The sequence below is a fragment of the Biomphalaria glabrata genome, chromosome 16 (assembly GCF_947242115.1).
Source record: "Biomphalaria glabrata chromosome 16, xgBioGlab47.1, whole genome shotgun sequence".
Lineage (NCBI taxonomy): Eukaryota > Metazoa > Mollusca > Gastropoda > Planorbidae > Biomphalaria > Biomphalaria glabrata.
In genome coordinates, this window is record NC_074726.1 from 24302427 (window position 1) to 24322467 (window position 20041).

A 20041-nucleotide genomic window follows, 5' to 3' on the forward strand; every position below is an offset into this window, starting at 1 on the left:
CAAAATTTGTAAAGCATTTGTTTTCCCTGTTACGTGTATACCTCACCACAAAAAAATTATATATAACATTATCTATGTTATATAATTCGTTATATTATTTTTGTAACATAGGGCATGTTTGTTTAATTGGACCAACCATTTATAAGGATTAAAATAATGGGATTTGACTAAAGGGATTTGAATGCAATAACTTCGATTGTTAAATAATGAAAGGTAATTGAGTTTTGTCTCTTTTTAACTAACCAGTAAAGAAAAGAACCCAAGCATTCCTGTTAAACTGGACGCTATTTCAGTAGAATGATTATTTTTATTTGTAGAAATAACATGACATTTATTATATATTTATATACCTTACCTTTACCTTTTACCTATCTCTTAGTCTGTTCGACCGTTGAGGTACCAGGCAAGATTCGTCGACCGTTTATCTCCATTTCTCTCTGTCTTTAGTAAGAACCTCTTTCAATGGCAGGCACGTCCATTCGTTTATGTTACCCTCCAATCGTTTTCTCTGTCTGCCTCTTTTTCTTTTCCCTGGTACCGTTCCCTGGAGGAAGGTCTTTGCGAGCCCCGATTATCTTGTAATATGGTCATTGATTTTTAGCTTGCGTTTAGTTAGTAGGTCATCATAAGGTCCAATCGCTGCAATAACCCTGTCTCTAATCTCTTGGTTCAGTGATGCGGTCTTTGAATGTGATGCCTAGGATCCTTCTGTAGCATCTCAATTCCATTGCTAGGATCCTCTTCTCTGGCTCTGCAGTCAGCGTCCAAGACTCACAAGCATATAAAAATGTGGCCATGACCAGGGAGGGCATCAGTCTGATTTTGGTGCTGAGGGCTAAGTCGTTGTCTTTCCATATTACTTTTAAGTTTTGAAAGGGCTGCTGTGGACTGTGCTTTTTGGGCCAGTAGTTCGGGTTTTGTTCCCTCATCCGAGACAATATCTCCGAGGTATTTGAAGCTGTTAACACAGTCAGCTTTTAAAGCTCTGTTGGCTATTGGTCATAATTTGTTTTGTTTTTTTACATTTATTTGCATATATATATACTGTAATAATCCTGCTCCCGCGCGAGGCTGACGAGAGATAGATACAAGAAGGAAGACTTGTTTTAGGTCCGGCTTAAGTGATCTGCAAGTTATGGAAGCCTGAGTTGTTAGGGACTAAGAGCGTTCTTCGTGCTACCTCAACTGTATTAATGACCTGGATGTGTATCGGTGGTCAGTGCTAAGGTTTAGTAGGATAGGGAGGATAGGGCTAGTTGAACATAAGAGAGGTCTCATTGTGAATTGATGGCTGAAGTCCGTGTCTTTGTGTTTTATAAATGTGAAACAATTATTATAGTTCGTCCATCGAGTTTGATGAAGAACCTTTTTGTCATCTAGGGGGCTGAGGGCTTTGCACTGGGGTTTTGTGCCGCCTCATGGAGCTGTGAGGCCGGAAGGTCCGGTTGCACATTGGGCAGGTTATTCCTGCTGGAGCTAGTGTCAATGGCCTTGCTTTTTTTTTTCTCTGTTGCTTTTCTTCTGCGAACCCTGTTCTCTTTTTCTCATCGATCTGTTTGCCTGTTTTCACAGCGCGACACCATGATGCTCTGTCTTGTGCTTCTGTCTACCAGGTGGCTGGGTCATTCCTGAAGGTTTCAGACAAGCTTTGAAGGTGTCCCTGAGGCGTTTTATTTGACCGCCTTGCGAGCGTTTTCCTTCTCTTAATTTGCCATACAAGAGTCGTTTAGGGATGCGGTCTTCCATTCTACAGATGTGTCCAGCCTATTGCAGCTAGGACTGCATCAGGATTGTGTGGATGTACAAAAATACTTCTATTATTACCTCCTTTGGTTGACTACTTTCCTTAGATTTATTACAATACATGACGAATAGGACTAATTATTTTTCCCCTAGTTTATAAAAAAAAATGACAAAATTTTAACCTTACCTGTTTGAGAAAATATCGGTGTCAATATATACACAAATATTACAGACGTTATCATTTGCATTTGATTGTGTATTGATGTATAGAAGATGTCCAAACATAAGACTATTGTATTTTCATAAAAGCCTCCATCTCATGCCTGAAGAAGGATGTTACTTAAGTTTTGAAACACACATTCTATAGCATTGTCTTATTTGTAAGTAGCCGATGCAGTTTGGTCACGTGATGATATGAAGGGATTCGCGGAACTGAACTTTCAAGTGTTACAGATTTTTACGATGTCTAACAAAATAAAAAAAAAGTAATGAACTATGCATATAAGCAATACTCAACAGTATCATCGTGGCCAAGAAAGGAAGGGACAGATTAACAAGAAAAATAAAAAATACTATTTAACAAATAAACATTTCAATAGTATCAATTAGTTTGGATCAGTCATGTAATTACATTTCTAACAGTGCAGTGTGATATAGCCATAGAGTTTTAGTTTTAGTTTTTGACAGTAGTAAGTAGAACATAGTGGGGTCCGATCGCTGAATATAAATACGTTTATGTTTAAATTTTTTATGAATGTTTGCTACTAGAATTCAGATATTAGATTATGATGCGTTATTTGTTATTTTTGTGTGAGAATACTAGGAATGTTAATGTATATTTTTTGAAGTAATCTATCTCTTAGTACAGCCTGACACCATGCACACCATGCACACACAGAGTCGTACATAAAGAAATTATATAGATGACGACTTAAAATAAAAATAATGACTTTAGTTAGGAGACTTCGCGGTGCCTTATGCGAATAAAGAAACGAAGGTAATACTCAACGAAATCCAAGAACACCGGCTTGAAGCCGAACAATTAATATTAGTTAGTTGACGCTGATACTAAACAAGAAGTTTAATAATAATAAAAATAATAATAATAATAATAAGGCTAGTCTTCGAGTCCGAAGATTAGTGAGGAACGCAGTAGTTCCCGTGGCTGCGCAGTCCCAGCTGTAACCTACATATTTTGCCACGTCCTGGGCAAGCATAAGTTTAATAACAATGAAGGAACCGTCGAATGTCAGCTCTCTACTGTCATAACAAGCTTCCTATCTCTAAGGCGTCCTGGAAGTAGTCTGTTGACATCGGTTGATATTTCGTTCTGCCTAAAACCTAGTCTTGTTTTTAACTAGTCACGTTATTGTCTCTAAGTCAAAACTTCCCTTTCTTTCCGAAACAAATAATTAATTCATAAGCTTCTATAACAATTACTAACGATGCAACCTGTTGTCTATAATCTTGACTAAGGTCTAGTCTGAGGTCTTGTCTGATGTCTTTTCTAAGGTCTTGCCTAAGGTCTAATCTAAGGTCTTGCCTAAGGTCTAATCTAAGGTCTTATCGGAGGTTTTGTCGGAGTTCTTGTCTAAGTCAGGTACTCTTAAAAAGTATCTCTTCATTCCTTTCAACGCGAGGTCCTTCACACATACTGACTTATGACATTTCATGTACAGGCAATAGCATTACTCAGACCTAGTTCCTTGTCAGCCTAAGTGCATCTGACAACTACTTAATGCTATCAAAGACTTTACTTTGATTTACATTTTCACGCGCGATTCGGCTCATGGGAAGGCAACAGATTTAATGGGGGGAAAAAAAGTTTAATAACAAGGGTAAAGTAAATCAATTGAAGATTTCTTTTGGATGAAAATATGTTATCTCCCTGGATTCCTGAATTTTTTAAAACAAGATATCTTTAATATATCATATTTTCTTAAAGTGATTCTCAAATGGATGTCGTCTTCTGTTAATTATGTAAAAATTTCCCATTTAAAAAGTTTCTCAAGATAAACCTGAAAGTGAAAAACTTGCCAATTATATTTAGATGTTGCATATTTTCATATGCATAATTAAAGTTATCCAGGACCTCTACAAGGATGCCACCAGTGCGGTGTACTTCAACAATAATATTGGGGACTGGTTCAAAACCACAGTTGGAGTAAGACAAGGCTGCCTACTGTCACCAATACTCTTCAATATCTTCCTTGAAAGGATAATGGAAGATACCCTCGAGGGCTATGAAAATACTGTAAGCATTTGGAGGAAGAAGAATTACTGCGCAGATGACATTGATGGCCTAACAGGGACAGAAGAAGAACTAGCTGACCTGGTGATGCGCATTGACAAGACTTCCGCAGCATATGGCATGCAAATAAAAAAAAAAATTATGACCAATAGCCATCAGGGCTTTAAAAGAGGCATCAGTATTGGAGGTGAAAAGCTGACTAGTGTTAACAGCTTCAAATACCTCGGAGCTATTGTCTCAGATAAGAGAACGAAACTTGAACTATTGACCCGAATAGCACAGTCCACAGCAGCCCTTTCAAAACTTAAAATAATATGGAAAGATAAGGGCTTAGCCCTCGGCACCAAAATCAGACTGATGCGCTCCCTGGTCATGGCCACATTTTTATATGCTTGCGAGTCGTGGACGTTGAATGCAGAGCTTGAGAGGAGGATCCTAGCAATGGAATTGAGATGCTACAGAAGGATCCTAGGCATCACATTCAAAGACCGCATCACAAACCAAGAAATCAGAGACAGGGTTACTGTAGCGATCGGAGCCCATGACGACCTGCTAACTATTGTAAAAAGACGAAAGCTTAAAACCTTTGGCCACATTACAAGATCTACGGGGCTCGCAAAGACCTTCCTTCAGGGAACAGCGCCAGGGAAAAGAAGAAGAGGCAGACAGAAAATGCGATGGGAGGACAACATTAAAGAATGGACCGGCCTGCCATTGAGAGAGGTTCTAAACAAGGCAAAAAAAAAGGGAGGAATGGAGAAAGACAGTCGACAAATCTTGCCTGGTACCCCAACGGCCCAACAGACTAAGGGATAGGTAAAGGGGTAAAGGTAAAATATTTTCATATGTGGCAGAATTAAAAGCAAAAGTCTACAGCTGGTATCTGGTATGGAGAAAAAAATGAGATGTTGATTATTTGTGTCATCTCATACTCTCTGCCTGTAGTACCTTCTTGGACATAATGTAACCAGCCTCCTCCAGGCGTCTCGGTTCTGGGCGAGTTTCTCCAACTTTCCTCACATCTTTCCCATCTGCTAGGCATCAACAATTATCCATGTATTTAAAACTTATTTGATAGGATACATTTTGAGAAACCTTTTAGCACTGTAAATTCTAATTAGTAAAATCAAATTTCGCGAACTAAAATTTGTAAAATCAAATTTGTAAAATCAAATTTGTAAAATCAAATTTGTAAAATCAAACTTGTGAAACCAAATTTGTGAAATCAAATTTGTAAAAAAAAATCTAATTTGTAAATGTAAAATCAAATTTTAAGTTTTATTCAGTTCTAGAGCAAATTAATTGTTTATAATTTAGTTGGCATCAGAGACCTTTCCATAGTGTCCACGAGATATTTTAATTTGCTAATTATTTGAAAATAGCTCCCAATCTTTTATGCTATGTTGACTAACGAAAGAAAACTAAATCGATTTTATAGTAAAAGTTTTAGTATAGTCATTATTGAAGCTCAGTGTGAAAGTTTAGTAAATTATATACTTGAGAACAGTGGCGTCGCAAGGGATTCGGACATTAGACATGAGATAATGTACTTAATAAATATAAAAGTCTTCATTTTTGAAGTAACGTCTGTATAATATAAGATAAGATAAGATGTGTGGAGTACATGCAACATGATGAATAATTTACATAATAACAAGAATAGCAAGACAAAATAGCATTGGCTTAATATTCAATGGAAAAAAAATAAAATTGGACACTCACTTGGTGGAACCCTCATTTGGAGTCCCGGGGGGGGGGGGATCTTCAAATTCCCCCACCCTAGCTACGCCCTTGCTTGAGAACTTTTTTTTTCCAACTTTTTTCCACTACAGAAGATAACACAAGGGCGTGATGTAAGCTTCCGATCAGGGGCGGACTGGGTATCAAAACCGGCCCGGGCATTACCATATAAACCGGCCCACAAATGTCATGTCATATATTTTCGGTGTGTGTGTGGGGGGGGGGATTTTAAAACTCTCCGCAATTTATATATATATTAGTGTGTGTCTATATGTAATTAATCTTCATTACATTCTTATCTTTCATTCTTTCAAACGTTTTTACTACCCTAGAATACTCCCTATAATTAGTGAAAGGCAGTACACACCGCCAAGGGACAGCTAGGGAGTCTGGGGGAGAGCTGTAAGCTCCCCCAGTGGTTCGCCCCGGATCCAAACATTATTTCCGTTATTTTAAGTTTTAAAAAATGCATATTTTGAGGTATCAACATTGCAATTAGCCTGCTATTCTTCCGCTAAAAAAATCAAAAACTAAATATTCTATTCAGTGAAGTCCAGCGACTGGTAGAAAAAGGTAAAATGCTTTAGTTTTTGTATTGGGGGTGGAAGGGGGGAACCACAAAACCCCTTTTGGCTACGCTCATGAAATTTGGTGACTGTAGTTTGCTTAAGTTGACTGCAATGGGGAAGTAAGTAAAGTTTCCCTTTCAGACAATGGGATCTGAGGCCGGTGATGGTTTGAATTCCTCCCCTCTCGGCTACGCCCATGTGTTTTAACATAGGTGTAAGCCTAATTCTATTCAAAATATATAAAGTTTGATAACGCATCGAAAACTGGATGTATGCTTTCGTAGGCTAACATAATGTATTCTATTTATAGATGTATGTAGTCTGAAAACTATAAACACTACAATAGCAGCCTTAATAAGTTTTAAACTTTTTGATATTACTTATAGATTACAGACGTTTCTTCAAAAAGATAAAAATGATTAGGTCCTACGCATTTCATGTGTCAATCTAGTCTTGCATGTTGATCTGTGACTTAAAATATGCTAAGTCATTGGTTTTCCTGGCTGACTCAGGCAACCCATTCCTTTAAAGTGGTATCACCACAAATACAAAACTAGGGGTCTATCGAGCCGTCGTCCTCTCTACATTGCTCTATGACTCAGAAACATGGATAGTGTACAGTTAACATGCAAATAAACCGAATCACCTCTACATTACATGTCTGTGAAAAATACTGAATGTCGAATGGCAAGACAAAATACCAGATAATGAAGTCCTTCAAAGAGCGGGTCTGCAAAGCATCCACACAATCCTGATGCAGTCCCAGCTGCGATGGGCAGGACACGTCTGAAGAATGAAAGACCACCGCATCCCTAAACGACTCTTGTATGGCCAACTAAGCGAAGGAAAGCGCTCGCAAGGTTGTCAAAGAAAGCGCTTCAAGGACACCCTCAAAGCTTCTCTGAAGGGGTTCAGCATAGACCCAGCCACCTGGGAGACAGAGGCACATGACAGAGCATCATGACGTCGCGCTGTGAAAACCGGCGCACAGGTTGCTGAGGAAAAGAGAACAAAGCTGGCAGAAGAAAAAACGCCAGAGAAGAAAAGCAAGGCCCATGACACTAGCTCCAGCTGGAATAACCTGCCCAGTGTGCGGCCGAACATTCCGGGCTCACATAGGTCTCACCAGCCACACGAGGAGACATAGAACCCCAGTGTAAAGCCCTCAGCCCCCTGGATGACAAAGTGGTCATAATCGAACTACGATGGACGAACTATATGTATTCCTTTACAAGATAAGAGAAAGAATGGTTAGAGAGGTACTTCTAAATGTGACAAGCTCTTGCTTCGTCCTAGTACATTCTCAACGCGATTTGTATATGAATATATTATTTAAAATATAAATGATTCTAAATCTCCTTTCATTAAATATCGGATGTGACAGCGCTATATAAATTATTGTAATAATTTTCATCATCAATGACTTCATACTAAGCATAAGTTTGCCATTAATCATATAATCATAACAGCGCTGATATTAATTTCGATCTAGATTAATGTTTTAATTAAATAATATATTTTTTTGTAAGCCTTAAGTGTAGTATTTTTAGATCTATGTTATTACAAATAAACATCAAGAAACTTACTTTTTTCTTCTCAAATCGCAGAAAGTACAACTTTATACGGTTATACCCATATTGAGCTATGAATAAGTTGGGTGGTTTGCTATTTTGCGGCTGTGTGTATGTGTAAGTTAACTTCTATTAAGTTTTGTTAACGAGCTAATTGTCTCCCCTTTTGACGCGTTATATCAATGTTTTCTAACTTAACCTCTCCCATCCCTCTTTTTCGTTAACTTTCAATGGAACCATCAAAAAACGGGTGAGGGAAGGAGTAAAACAAATATAGGAGTGCCATCAAAGGCCCATGCCAACCAGCAAAAGGCTCAGGCCAAACAGTCTTGAAGACATCAAAGTAGTGTTGAAGGCCATGCCGCTCGTGCATAGCAGAAAGTACGGTCTAACGTTTTACAAATGATAACACGTACAGTGTATAGTGTAGTTGTTAAATTTTATTCTTGTTGAATTTCAAACAAAATTAATTGTAATAATAATTAAAAAAAAAAAAAAACAAGAAGAAAACGTGTTCGGGTCTTTGTGTCTTGCTGCTGTCACTTTTTTTAAAAGTTTTCTGCATTTAATTTTTTTTCTTTGGTCGCGACCAGACCGGCCCATTTGGTACCGGCCCACCGGGCATTTGCCCGTTTGCCCATCTAGCCAGTCCGCCCCTGCTTCCGATTCATGATTAAACGTTCTACGATATCTGCTTCATCGGAGACAAACGAGTTTGATTTATAATTGGTGTGGCTATTAATTAAAACGTTATTATTTATTATTTATTTTTATTTTTTTATTATGATAATGATCTTAATTATCTGTGAGGAAATTCGTTTTACAGTTGTGCATTACAAATAACAATACATAATTAGAGCAGACAATGTGTACGATAGCACATTTGATTACACGTTCATACCCAAGTTTCTCTATAACATTACCTGCGAAATTTACAACAGTTAGTTACAGTTTGTCAATTGCCATGGAAAGAATTAATCTGCCATTCTTTTTTTTTATTTTGTGTGTGTGTGTGTGATCGGTATCTTATATCATCTTTGTGATGGTAAAATATCTGAATCATGAAAAAAAAATGTGATTTCTTATACCTAAAATTTTTATAGCTTTCTTAAAACTAGTGTATTGCAACAATCATTAAGTACTGACCATAACACTAAGGCTCCTATACAATTAACACAATGTAGGACTGTATATATTACATTATTAGAGCTATAATAGTTCTGCTCAGAGTTCAGGCTATATATCTGACGTAAAAAATAATGTATGCAAAAAAAAATAAAATTAAACATAATTTGCAACTTTTTGTAAACCAAAGAAAATTCGATTGTTGTAGCATGTTTTAATATAATTTAAAAACATATATATTTATTTCCATTTTTCACGTTGAACATCAAGATTTATGATCTAGAAATCACTCGTTCCCAGAGTAAGAACAGTGCAGGCATAAAACAGTGGTTCACAAAATGTTATTAGTGGCGCCTCCCTCGAGAGCCCCACACTTTGCCCCTACCCTCCATTTCACTGCTTACTCATGGTTACATTAGAATCTTTTCAGCTTTTACAAACATAATCATTTGACTTAATGTTTGACATGGCTACATCAGAATCTTTTCAGCTTTTACAAACATAATCATTTGACTTAATGTTTGACATGGCTACATCAGAATCTTTTCAGCCTTTATAAAAATAATCATTTGACTTAATTTTATACATGGTTACATCAGAAAAAAAAACACACACACTACAATTATCTTCTCTTTTTGAAGTGGCCTCTGTACTAGATAAGATAAGATAAGATAGGATAGGATAAGATACCAAAGAGTTGATAAAGAAATACATGGACTGATAAACACATTAATGCGGATCACTCAGGCGGTATTTTCATGTCGCGTTTAGAGCAGAACCCTGCACAGCTTACATTGAGTCCTTTAAGATGAGCCCCGCTATGAAAATGAATGTTAGAGACTCCAACGCAAGAGACATTTGCTCCGCTACTACCTGGGCACGTGCAGGTTGTGTACTTCAGCTGCGTCTTATTATAGCTCTTATTATAGTCCCTGACCTTGCGATTGTCCACCCAGTGTCCAATACTGACCTGTTTAGTGGTACCATGTGGGTGGGAAACAATGAAACACAGAGTGTTATCAGATCGCTTTTTGTATTTCAAATAAAGTTTCCTCGACAATTCAAAGAAGCGTTTCACCAAATTAAACAGTTTTTCACCTAGTTCGTTGTCACATGTCACATATTTCATGTCACATTGGTCGTCCTCAACACTAGCGCCGTAGACTTGAAACTTATCAAGAACGACCACTGGACTATCGTGGTCATCATAAAACAGTTTGCATGTAGTATGGCTCGCCTCGATGGTATCAAAGACCACGTGGGTGGCAGTCTTTGCGACAATCTCATACCAGACCTGACTGGCGCTGCCTGAATTTTGACATTTCTCGCACGGGCAAGATTGATAGGCTGTTGAATATTTATGTCCATCTATATTGATGTCATTTCCATAACCGTCAGATCCGCTTCCGTTTATAAACTTTAACACTGAGACTCTCCCACTTCCTAGTCGCATATTCGTTTTTCCCCTCAAATCATAGAAAGGATATGGATGACTTGTACCTGGCCATACATCAGGCCTGTGTGGACTGGTCATTTTGACATCGACTCTGACAGTTAAATTCCCCGTGAAAACGATCAAATCAAACAAGTCATTGTCGCCGCGATAACCTTCAGGCAGGTGCTTTAAGCTAAATTGTTTGAATAATATGAACTGCCTATGATCTGGATTTTTCGTGCAGCCAACATAATGTTTATGTAAATCAGCTTTTGTGTCTTCAATCATCAGACATTCATGTTGACCTGTAGTAAAACAAAAAAAGATGGGCTGTGTTAATTATCGTAAGTAATTAACCACAAAAAAATACTGTGTTGGCAGTACCTGAGAAATAAGATGTTTATCATCTTGGTTGATAAAAACAGTTACAAGGGTTGCTACTTATAAATACTTAAATTCAAAAGCTATATAAGGCACGTATTAACATATTGATAGCAAGAAGTACAACGAATGTTTCCTGACCACAAAGAATAGAGAACTTTGGCTGTTTTTTTAGTTGCTGAGGGAACTAGCTAAATTCCTTTCCCTATAAATTGGTGACATCTGTTACGATATAGCCTCGGTAATAGAAAGAAACAGAAACAATGTTTACAAGAGATTTTTACAGCTGTAGAAACCAGCACCACTGACATTCCTTCCACCAGAAAGCGCCCCGCTGTGGTAATGACTGTTGGCCACTCCCACACACTGGACACTGGCCCCACTACTTCCTGGACACGTGCACGTGGTGTAGGTCAGCCTTGTGGTATCGTAGCGGTTATTATAAGAACTGACTTTCTCATTGACCACCCAGCGTCCAAGGCTGACCTGCTTTGAGCAGCCATGTGGATGGGACACTATAAAGTTCAATTTTTCACTAGATCGTTTCCTGTATTTCAAAACCACTCGACTAGTTTTTGCGTACAAGCATTCCACCATCTTGAATAATTTAGCTCCTATGACGTCCCAAGTCACGAGGGATAATGAACACTTGTCGTGGCTAACGTTCGCATTCCCGATTTGAAAGCCGTTAAGAATGGTGGTTGGGCTGTCCTCTTTGTCGTGAAACAGCCTCAACGATGTCTGCCTTGCTTCAACAGCGTCGAAAACAACGTGAGTTGCTGTCCTAACAATAATCACCCACCAGACGTCGCTGGGTGTTTTCGACTCTCGACATTGTTTGCAAGGACATGAATGGTCATCTCCTTTATATGGATTTCCATCTATATCGTGTCTACTTCCATGTCCATCGTATCCATGCCCGTTTACATATTTGTATACATCTATCTCCCCACTTCCAAATCTCTTTTTTTTCTTTCCTCTCCCCTTAAAGAAAGGATAAGGTTGTTCAGTCCCAGGCCAAAACTGTGGTCTATTTGGACTAATTATTTTCACGTCTACTCTCACGGTGAGCTGAGCTTCGGCCATGATCATGTCATATAAATCAATGTCACGATAATCCTCAGGCAAATGGTGCAGAGAGAATAAATGAACGGGTATAAATTGAGTATGGCCTGGGTTCTTCTCACAACCGATGAGATATTGATGTAAGTCTTTCCCTCCCTCTGATGACTGGCATTCATGTTCACCTAAGTTTGAAGAATAATTAGATATATAAATTTAAGGTCGAACACTTAACATAAAATGAGAGCTTACAGAAAAACAACGTTTCTTCTTAATGAGTCAGGTGACTTTTTGTAAGAGCGAGTACCTTTCTCTCATTAAGTAATGTATACAGAATTTAATTTTAAAAAAGGGCAATAAGTTTACTTCGTACACTATCCCCCCCCCACAATCAAAAAAAAAAAAAACTACACACAAACACACACTCAAATCCTAGTTACGCCCATGTATAAATTTACTCAGATAATGGAGGATTCTTTTTTGGCAATGTATATCCAAACTTTATAAAATGTCAATATCTTTGATTCGACTAAGAATGAGTGCATTGTTTCACTTAACTACGCATACACAGTTTCAACCTGCATATTTTCCCGCATCTGGAGCTGAATTCAAACCTCCATTGCCTAAAAGGTATACTCAATCATGAGAAAGGCTTCGGGACTCAACCCTGAGGAAAAATCAGGAGCTGGCGACACTAAGCCAGTTTGCAGTACCCAACGCTACACCCTGACAGAACCTGCGACGCTGCTGACCCCAAACTGTATCGGCACTGCCGTTCCTTTGGATACATCAGCTGCGTAGAGAGGGGGGAACTGATGTGTGGCCGACATCGTTCCCACCACAGCAAATAATGTACGCAAGATTTTTACCAGACGGACAGATAGACGGACTGACTTGATAAACACTTGTTAACAAGTAAACGAGACAGTGTGTGTGTGTGTGAGAGAGAGAAAAGAAAAAGAAATAAACTTTAAATTATTGCTTTGCACCATTGTATTTAAAAAAAAAAAACCTATATTGTTCAATTTTTAACATTATTAAATTACATTTTTATAATAGAGAGTTTAATTATATACCACACACACACACACACACACACACACACACATACATTCATACATACATACATACATATATAATTATATATATATATATATATATATATAGAGAGAGAGAGAGAGATAGATAGATAGATAGATAGATAGATAGATAGATAGATAGATAGATAAATAGATAGATAGATAGATAGATAGATAGATAGATTAGATAGATAGATAGATAGATTAGATAGATAGATTAGATAGATAGATAGATAGCTTAGATAGATAGATAGATAGATAGATAGATTAGATAGATTAGATAGATAGATAGATAGATAGATAGATAGATAGATTAGATAGATAGATAGATAGATAGATAGATTAGATAGATAGATAGATAGATAGATAGATAGATAGATAGATAGATAGATAGATAGATAGATAGATAGATTAGATAGATTAGATAGATAGATAGATAGATAGATTAGATTAGATAGATAGATAGATAGATAGATTAGATAGATAGATTAGATAGATAGATAGATAGATAGATAGATAGATAGATAGATAGATAGATAGATAGATAGATAGATAGATTAGATAGATAGATTAGATAGATTAGATAGATAGATAGATAGATAGATAGATAGATAGATAGATAGATAGATTAGATAGATAGATTAGATAGATAGATAGATTAGATAGATTAGATAGATAGATAGATAGATAGATAGATAGATAGATAGATTAGATAGATAGATTAGATAGATTAGATAGATAGATAGATAGATAGATAGATAGATAGATAGATAGATAGATAGATTAGATAGATAGATTAGATAGATAGATAGATAGATAGATAGATAGAGAGAGAGAGAGAGAGAGAGAGAGAGATAGATAGATAGATAGATAGATAGATAGATAGATTAGATAGATAGATAGATAGATAGATAGATAGATAGATAGATAGATAGATAGATAGATAGATAGATAGATAGATTAGATAGATAGATTAGATAGATAGATAGATAGATAGATAGATAGATAGATAGATAGATAGATAGATAGATAGATAGATTAGATAGATAGATAGATAGATAGATAGATAGATTAGATAGATAGATTAGATAGATAGATAGATAGATAGATAGATAGATAGATAGATAGATAGATAGATAGATAGATAGATAGATTAGATAGATTAGATAGATAGATTAGATAGATTAGATAGATAGATAGATAGATAGATAGATAGATAGATAGATGGATAGATAGATAGATTAGATAGATAGATTAAATAGATAGATAGATAGATTAGATAGATAGATAGATAGATAGATAGATAGATAGATAGAGAGAGAGAGAGAGAGAGAGAGAGAGAGAGAGAGAGATAGATAGATAGATAAGATAGATAGATAGATAGATAGATAGATAGATAGATAGATAGATAGATAAATAGATTAGATAGATAGATAGATAGATAGATAGATAGATAGATTAGATAGATAGATAGATAGATAGATAGATTAGATAGATAGATAGATAGCTTAGATAGATAGATAGATAGATAGATAGATAGATTAGATAGATTAGATAGATTAGATAGATAGATAGATAGATAGATAGATAGATTAGATAGATAGATAGATAGATAGATAGATAGATAGATAGATAGATAGATAGATAGATAGATAGATTAGATAGATAGATAGATTAGATAGACAGATAGATAGATAGATAGATAGATAGATAGATAGATAGATAGATAGATAGATAGATAGATTAGATAGATAGATAAATAGATAGATAAATAGATAGATAGATAGATTAGATAGATAGATAGATTAGATAGATAGATAGATAGATAGATAGATAGATAGATAGATAGATAGATAGATAGATAGATAGAAAGATAGATAGATTAGATAGATAAATAGATAGATAGATTGGATAGATAGATAGATAGATAGATAGATAGATAGATAGATAGATAGATAGATAGATAGATAGATAGATTAGATAGATAGATAGATAGATAGATAGATAGATAGATAGATAGATAGATAGATAAGATAGATAGATAGATAGATAGATAGATAGATAGATAGATAGATTAGATAGATAGATAGATAGATAGATAGATAGATACATTAGATAGATAGATAGATAGATAGATAGATAGATAGATAGATAGATAGATAGATTAGATAGATAGATTAGATAGATAGATAGATAGATAGATAGATTAGATAGATAGATAGATAGATAGATAGATTAGATATATATATATATATATATATATATATATATATATATATATATATATATATATATATAGATAGATAGATAGATAGATAGATAGATAGATAGATAGATAGATAGATAGATAGATGAATCTTAGCGAGAAAGTTGGATTAAAACAATACACCCACATACCATATACATGAAGCGTATTCCAATCCATCACTTTGGGCTGATACCTCATATATTTTGGAATAGAAAAGATCAAATTTAAAAATTTAAACGCGAAACGTTTTATTAGATGAAAAAAATGAACAAACATTTTGCTAAGACTGATTTTGAAAAACTTTGAAAATTGTCGGACAGCTAGTGAAAATCTTTTGTGAATGAAATCCTGTTCTGTCATTTATTTATAGAGCTGATCAGATTGGCACAGATATGTTAAACAGAGCCTCGTTTTGAATCTTATCACAGTCATATAAGAAAGACATAAAATCAATCAATCGATATTTTGTCTCTATAAATAGATATGGAGAAATAATTTCTTAAATCAATTTAAACGAATAGACTGTGATTTCTCAGTCCTGTTGTAAATATATCCTTTATTTCATAAAATAATTATAATGTCGTTGTCTTCGATTCAGAAGATTTAAATTGAGTGCAAATTATAATAATAATAATGAGGATAATACTAATACTAATCTTTAATATCTGTGAAAAACTTCGTCTTACAATTATGCACTTACCACAGCACTGTGTCACCTGGTGGAGAGCCAACCATTGGCCGATTGCCAGTGTTACATTAGACGCAGTAAAGGACAAATAATTAAACTTATCAATAAAATAATCAATCCAGGTATAGAATGTGGTATCCAGTCAGTTGCAAAATACAATGATCTAATATTTTTGACGGTCCCGTAAATCTTGAATTTCATAAGGTCATTGTACATATTTATAGTGCATATAAGTTAGATTATAAGACTAAAGAATCGTAGCAATATCACTGGAAATGTAGTTTGTTTAGAATATCACTGGAAATGTAGTTTGGTTAGAATTTTATTATTTTATATCCTTACGATTATCGAATAAAAAGAATACATACAATGTTGTAATATTAGAATTAAAAACCTTACAATCCTTAAACATCAAAGCCAACTGAAATGAATCTATTTGACCTTAAAGTGTTTTCATGTTAGTTCTTCTAACTTTGATTTCTCTTGGTAAAGATTGATTTCAATGAGTGATCTCATATGTATATCAATCACTACATATTGTTATGTAGTTGTATGTTCGTGTTTGTGTTGTAATGTTGAGTAAAGGTGGACAGACGGCTTGGTTGTGTAGGCCGAGACCAATCGATATATAAGGCCTAAACACTGACGTGCAACGTCACTACCTGTAGGCAGTTAAGACCAATAACTCGTTGCCACGATTGGTCTCGGCTGAATAGATTCTAAAGTAACGAGGTGGTATGTCCTAGTTCAAAATAATACATAACAAGTAAAGTTCCCCTTTCGGACCTTGTGGTTTACAGGGCAGATGATGTAAAGGTCATCTGTTTATGTGGCCAACGGTTCACGAGGGTGTCATGTGGCCAGCACAACGACCAACCGCCTTTACTTTTCCCCAACTTATGCCAGGTACCCATTAGAGCTGGATGGACTCAGAGGCGCCCAAAAATCGCGAAATTTAAAATCCCAGTCTCCAACAGGATTCGAACCCGGGACCCCTAGTTCGGAAGCCAAGCGCTTTAGCGGCCAGCCTCCGCGCCACCAAGTTAATACGTTACGTTTTGTTATTTCTGCCATCAGACTGTTCTTATAGGCCACAATCTCCATGTTCGTGAAACAATCCCTATTTGTCATGTCTACATTACAAGTGTAATTATAACAATGTCCTCAGTGTTCGCAAACACCTTCCTTCAGGGAACAGTACCAGGGGGGAAAAAGCAGAGATAGAGAAGAGAAAGCGATGGGAAGACACAATAAAAGAATAGATGGGCGTGTCCTAGAATTTGAACCACAGTGATGTAAGTAGAATGGTCACTAAACTCAAATGAGATATTTTCCCTCTTAGTGCGTTACGAAAACTAAGTCTTAGAGTTGTATAAACAAAGAAAGAAATTCTCTCAATAGAATGTGGCACTTTAAAGCACCATGTTGAATGCTGGGTGAGGAGTTATAGTTTTTAAAATACCCACATCAACAAAATATTCTGGTATTTGGAAAAGTTGGAATTTAGTTAATGTGATTTCAAAGTAAGTTTAGCCAGCTTTCAATTTCTATCTTTATCTATCCATCTATCTATCTATCTATCTATCTATCTATCTATCTATCTATCTATCTATCTATCTATCTATCTATCTATCTATAAATCTATCTATCTATCGATCTGTCTATCTATCTATCTTTCTGTCTATTTACCTTTGCGACGTCTGCGTATGTCCTCGGCAACGAAATTTCTATCTATCTATCTATCTATCTATCTATCTATCTATCTATCTATCTATCTATCTATCTATCTATCTATCTATCTATCTATCTATCTATCTATCTATCTATCTATCTATCTATCTATCGATCTGTCTATCTATCTATCTTTCTGTCTATTTATCTATCTATCTTTCTATATAATAATACAAATAATTTTAAAAAATACATTAGATTAAAGTAAGTCTAAAAAGTCGCGACGGACACCGCTTTACTTCTCATAATAAAAAATACGTTAGATTTAATTAAGTCTAAAAAGTCGCGACTGATACTGCTATACTTCTCATAATAAAAAATACGTTAGATTAAAGTAAGTCTAAAAAGTCGCGACGGACACCGCTTTACTTCTCATAATAAAAAATACGTTAGATTAAAGTAAGTCTAAAAAGTCGCGACGGACACCGCTTTACTTCTCATAATAAAAAAATACGTTAGATTAAAGTAAGTCTAAAAAGTCGCGACGGACACTGCTTTACTTCTCATAATAAAAAATACGTTAGATTAAAGTAAGTCTAAAAAGTCGCGACGGACACTGCTTTACTTCTCATAATAAAAAATACGTTAGATTAAAGTAAGTCTAAAAAGTCGCGACGGACACTGCTTTACTTCTCATAATAAAAAAATACGTTAGATACATGCTATTTGTTTTCCCTTAAACAGTTCCTGCAAGTTCATAGCTCATCATTGCACAGAGACGAATGAACCAGAAGTCATGGTAGACATTCTGATGGTCGTGTGGTCACTGCTGTACTCTCTGGTCTACGAGGCCTGGGAGGTGTTGCTCGTCCTAGTGGTGATGACCAGCCTCAGCCAGGCCTACTACAACTACGTCCACTGCTGCTACGAGAAGAGAAAGAGGCACCATAAGCCGTGCAGCTGTTCCGACAGCTGCAGCAGTGAATCGTCCTCGTCCTCTGAAGAGCACTCACATTCCCTTGACAAATGACCGCCTGATATTGACCTGCGCTGCAGTAGTGGGCTTTGCACAGATGACTATATCAATAGCGACAACTCCTTTAGAGCCTTGCTGTAACAGAATTTTTCAGTTCCAAACATTCACATCTTAATTTTTGATGATCATTTCTTTACTTTGCCATCATATATATACTAGCTATGTTTTGACCCGGCTTTGCTCAGGTTGTTTTTTTTTTTTTATATAATAAAAGACATCTATGTTTTTGCAATAGTTAAAATCTGTGTCAAGATGCATCATTGACCTAAATCCAGTAAACTTTCCTGCAGTTCAGCAGCTTAACATGTCCTAAGATCACCGCTATTATCTAAGGAACGTTCAAACCAAGTTTCATATAGATTGGACAGTTTTGATTTTTATAAAAAACATACATATATACATTCTCCTAACATTTTACTCTATATATTAGACTATTTACAATCTTGAATTGGCTAAGAAGGATACGATGTGCTATTTTAGAAACACTGGTTTACAGTAGTAAAGTTTTCATTTGTATTGTTTGCTATATTATAAAATTTTACCTTAAGACATATCGGTTGACCGTTATTGTCAATTAACTTACTTAATTCCACAATGTCACTAATGTCGATGTTTGATATTCCATTTTCTTATGTCATATAATGCGTTGACCCATTTAATTTAGACAAAATAACCAATCATTTGTATATTTGAACTATTTCATTTCTGTTCAGGCCCCCCTTTTTTGTTTTTAGGCCTTTTCTTTCTTTTAAGGCCCTTCACCTCCATTCTGTTTGAGACTCTGGTTTCTGAGGCCTTAATTGTGTCTGCATTCTCTTATTAGGAATGTGTTATCAAGTAGGTCCTATTGTTTTTTAGACCCTTTCTTGTTAAGCCTCTAGTATCTGGTAGACTCTCTCATATTATTTTTTATTCTTTTTAATTCTGTCACCATTACTTTCTTTTAGCCCCTTTCTCGATAGGCCCTTCATTCTCTTTAAGGTCGGATTTTAAGCCTTCCTTTTCCTTTCGGGCAATTATTTACTCTTTTTTTTTAAACACAACATTAAGCTTTTATTTTCTGTTAAGCCTGCTTTCTGGGTCTCTTTTAGCCCCTTTTTTTCATTTTCTTTTTAAGCTATCATTTACTTTTCAAAGCCCGAACACCACCAAAGACCACCAAAGACCACCAAAGACCACCAAAGACCACCAAGTTCCGTTTCTTTCAATGTATGTCTCCAAGATTAAATTGATAAACTCAGCGACAGAGCTTGTCATCTAGTGTAGCCTACTGCTTGCTTGGACACTTACTCGTGTCTAACCAGATTCTAGAAGTCATGACTTAATGTTGCTAAAAGGATATAGAAGACCTTGTGTAACATAAAGAAACATTAGTTCAATGTCTGTGACTTTATTCATTGAAGATTTAAGAATTAAAAGTGTCATCCTCATTTACAATGCAA

At 35.7% G+C, this 20041-nt stretch overlaps 2 protein-coding genes and 1 long non-coding RNA gene across 5 annotated transcripts in view; 1 reads left to right on the plus strand and 2 right to left on the minus strand.

Moving 5' to 3' along the window:
- LOC106079156 (uncharacterized) overlaps window positions 1–2197 on the minus strand; it is a 50751-nt gene extending 48554 nt beyond the window's left edge. For both annotated transcript variants that reach the window (XM_056014101.1, XM_056014100.1), the window contains exon 1: window positions 1931–2197. In XM_056014101.1, coding sequence (XP_055870076.1) covers window positions 1931–1991 — 61 coding nt within the window. In that variant the 5' untranslated portion in view covers window positions 1992–2197. The remainder of the gene's footprint in view (window positions 1–1930) is intronic.
- Window positions 2198–9193: 6996 nt separating this feature from the next.
- Window positions 9194–15623, minus strand: LOC106061681 (uncharacterized). 2 transcript variants are annotated; one of them, XM_056014593.1, is made up of 2 exons: window positions 15354–15623; window positions 9194–12062 (listed from the first exon to the last, which is right to left on the minus strand). In XM_056014593.1, the coding sequence occupies exons 1-2, from the start codon at window positions 15562–15564 to the stop codon at window positions 11083–11085; spliced, it is 1191 nt and encodes a 396-aa protein (XP_055870568.1). In that variant the 5' UTR covers window positions 15565–15623; the 3' UTR covers window positions 9194–11082. The 2 variants fall into 2 exon arrangements, with proteins under 2 accessions (XP_055870568.1, XP_013075336.2); XM_013219882.2 differs by having other exon boundaries at window positions 9194–10739; window positions 15354–15584.
- A 1720-nt stretch (window positions 15624–17343) lies between these two features.
- LOC129923243 (uncharacterized) lies at window positions 17344–20041 on the plus strand. The gene is made up of 2 exons (XR_008775159.1): window positions 17344–17415; window positions 18308–20041. It is a non-coding gene; the product is annotated as an uncharacterized LOC129923243 (long non-coding RNA).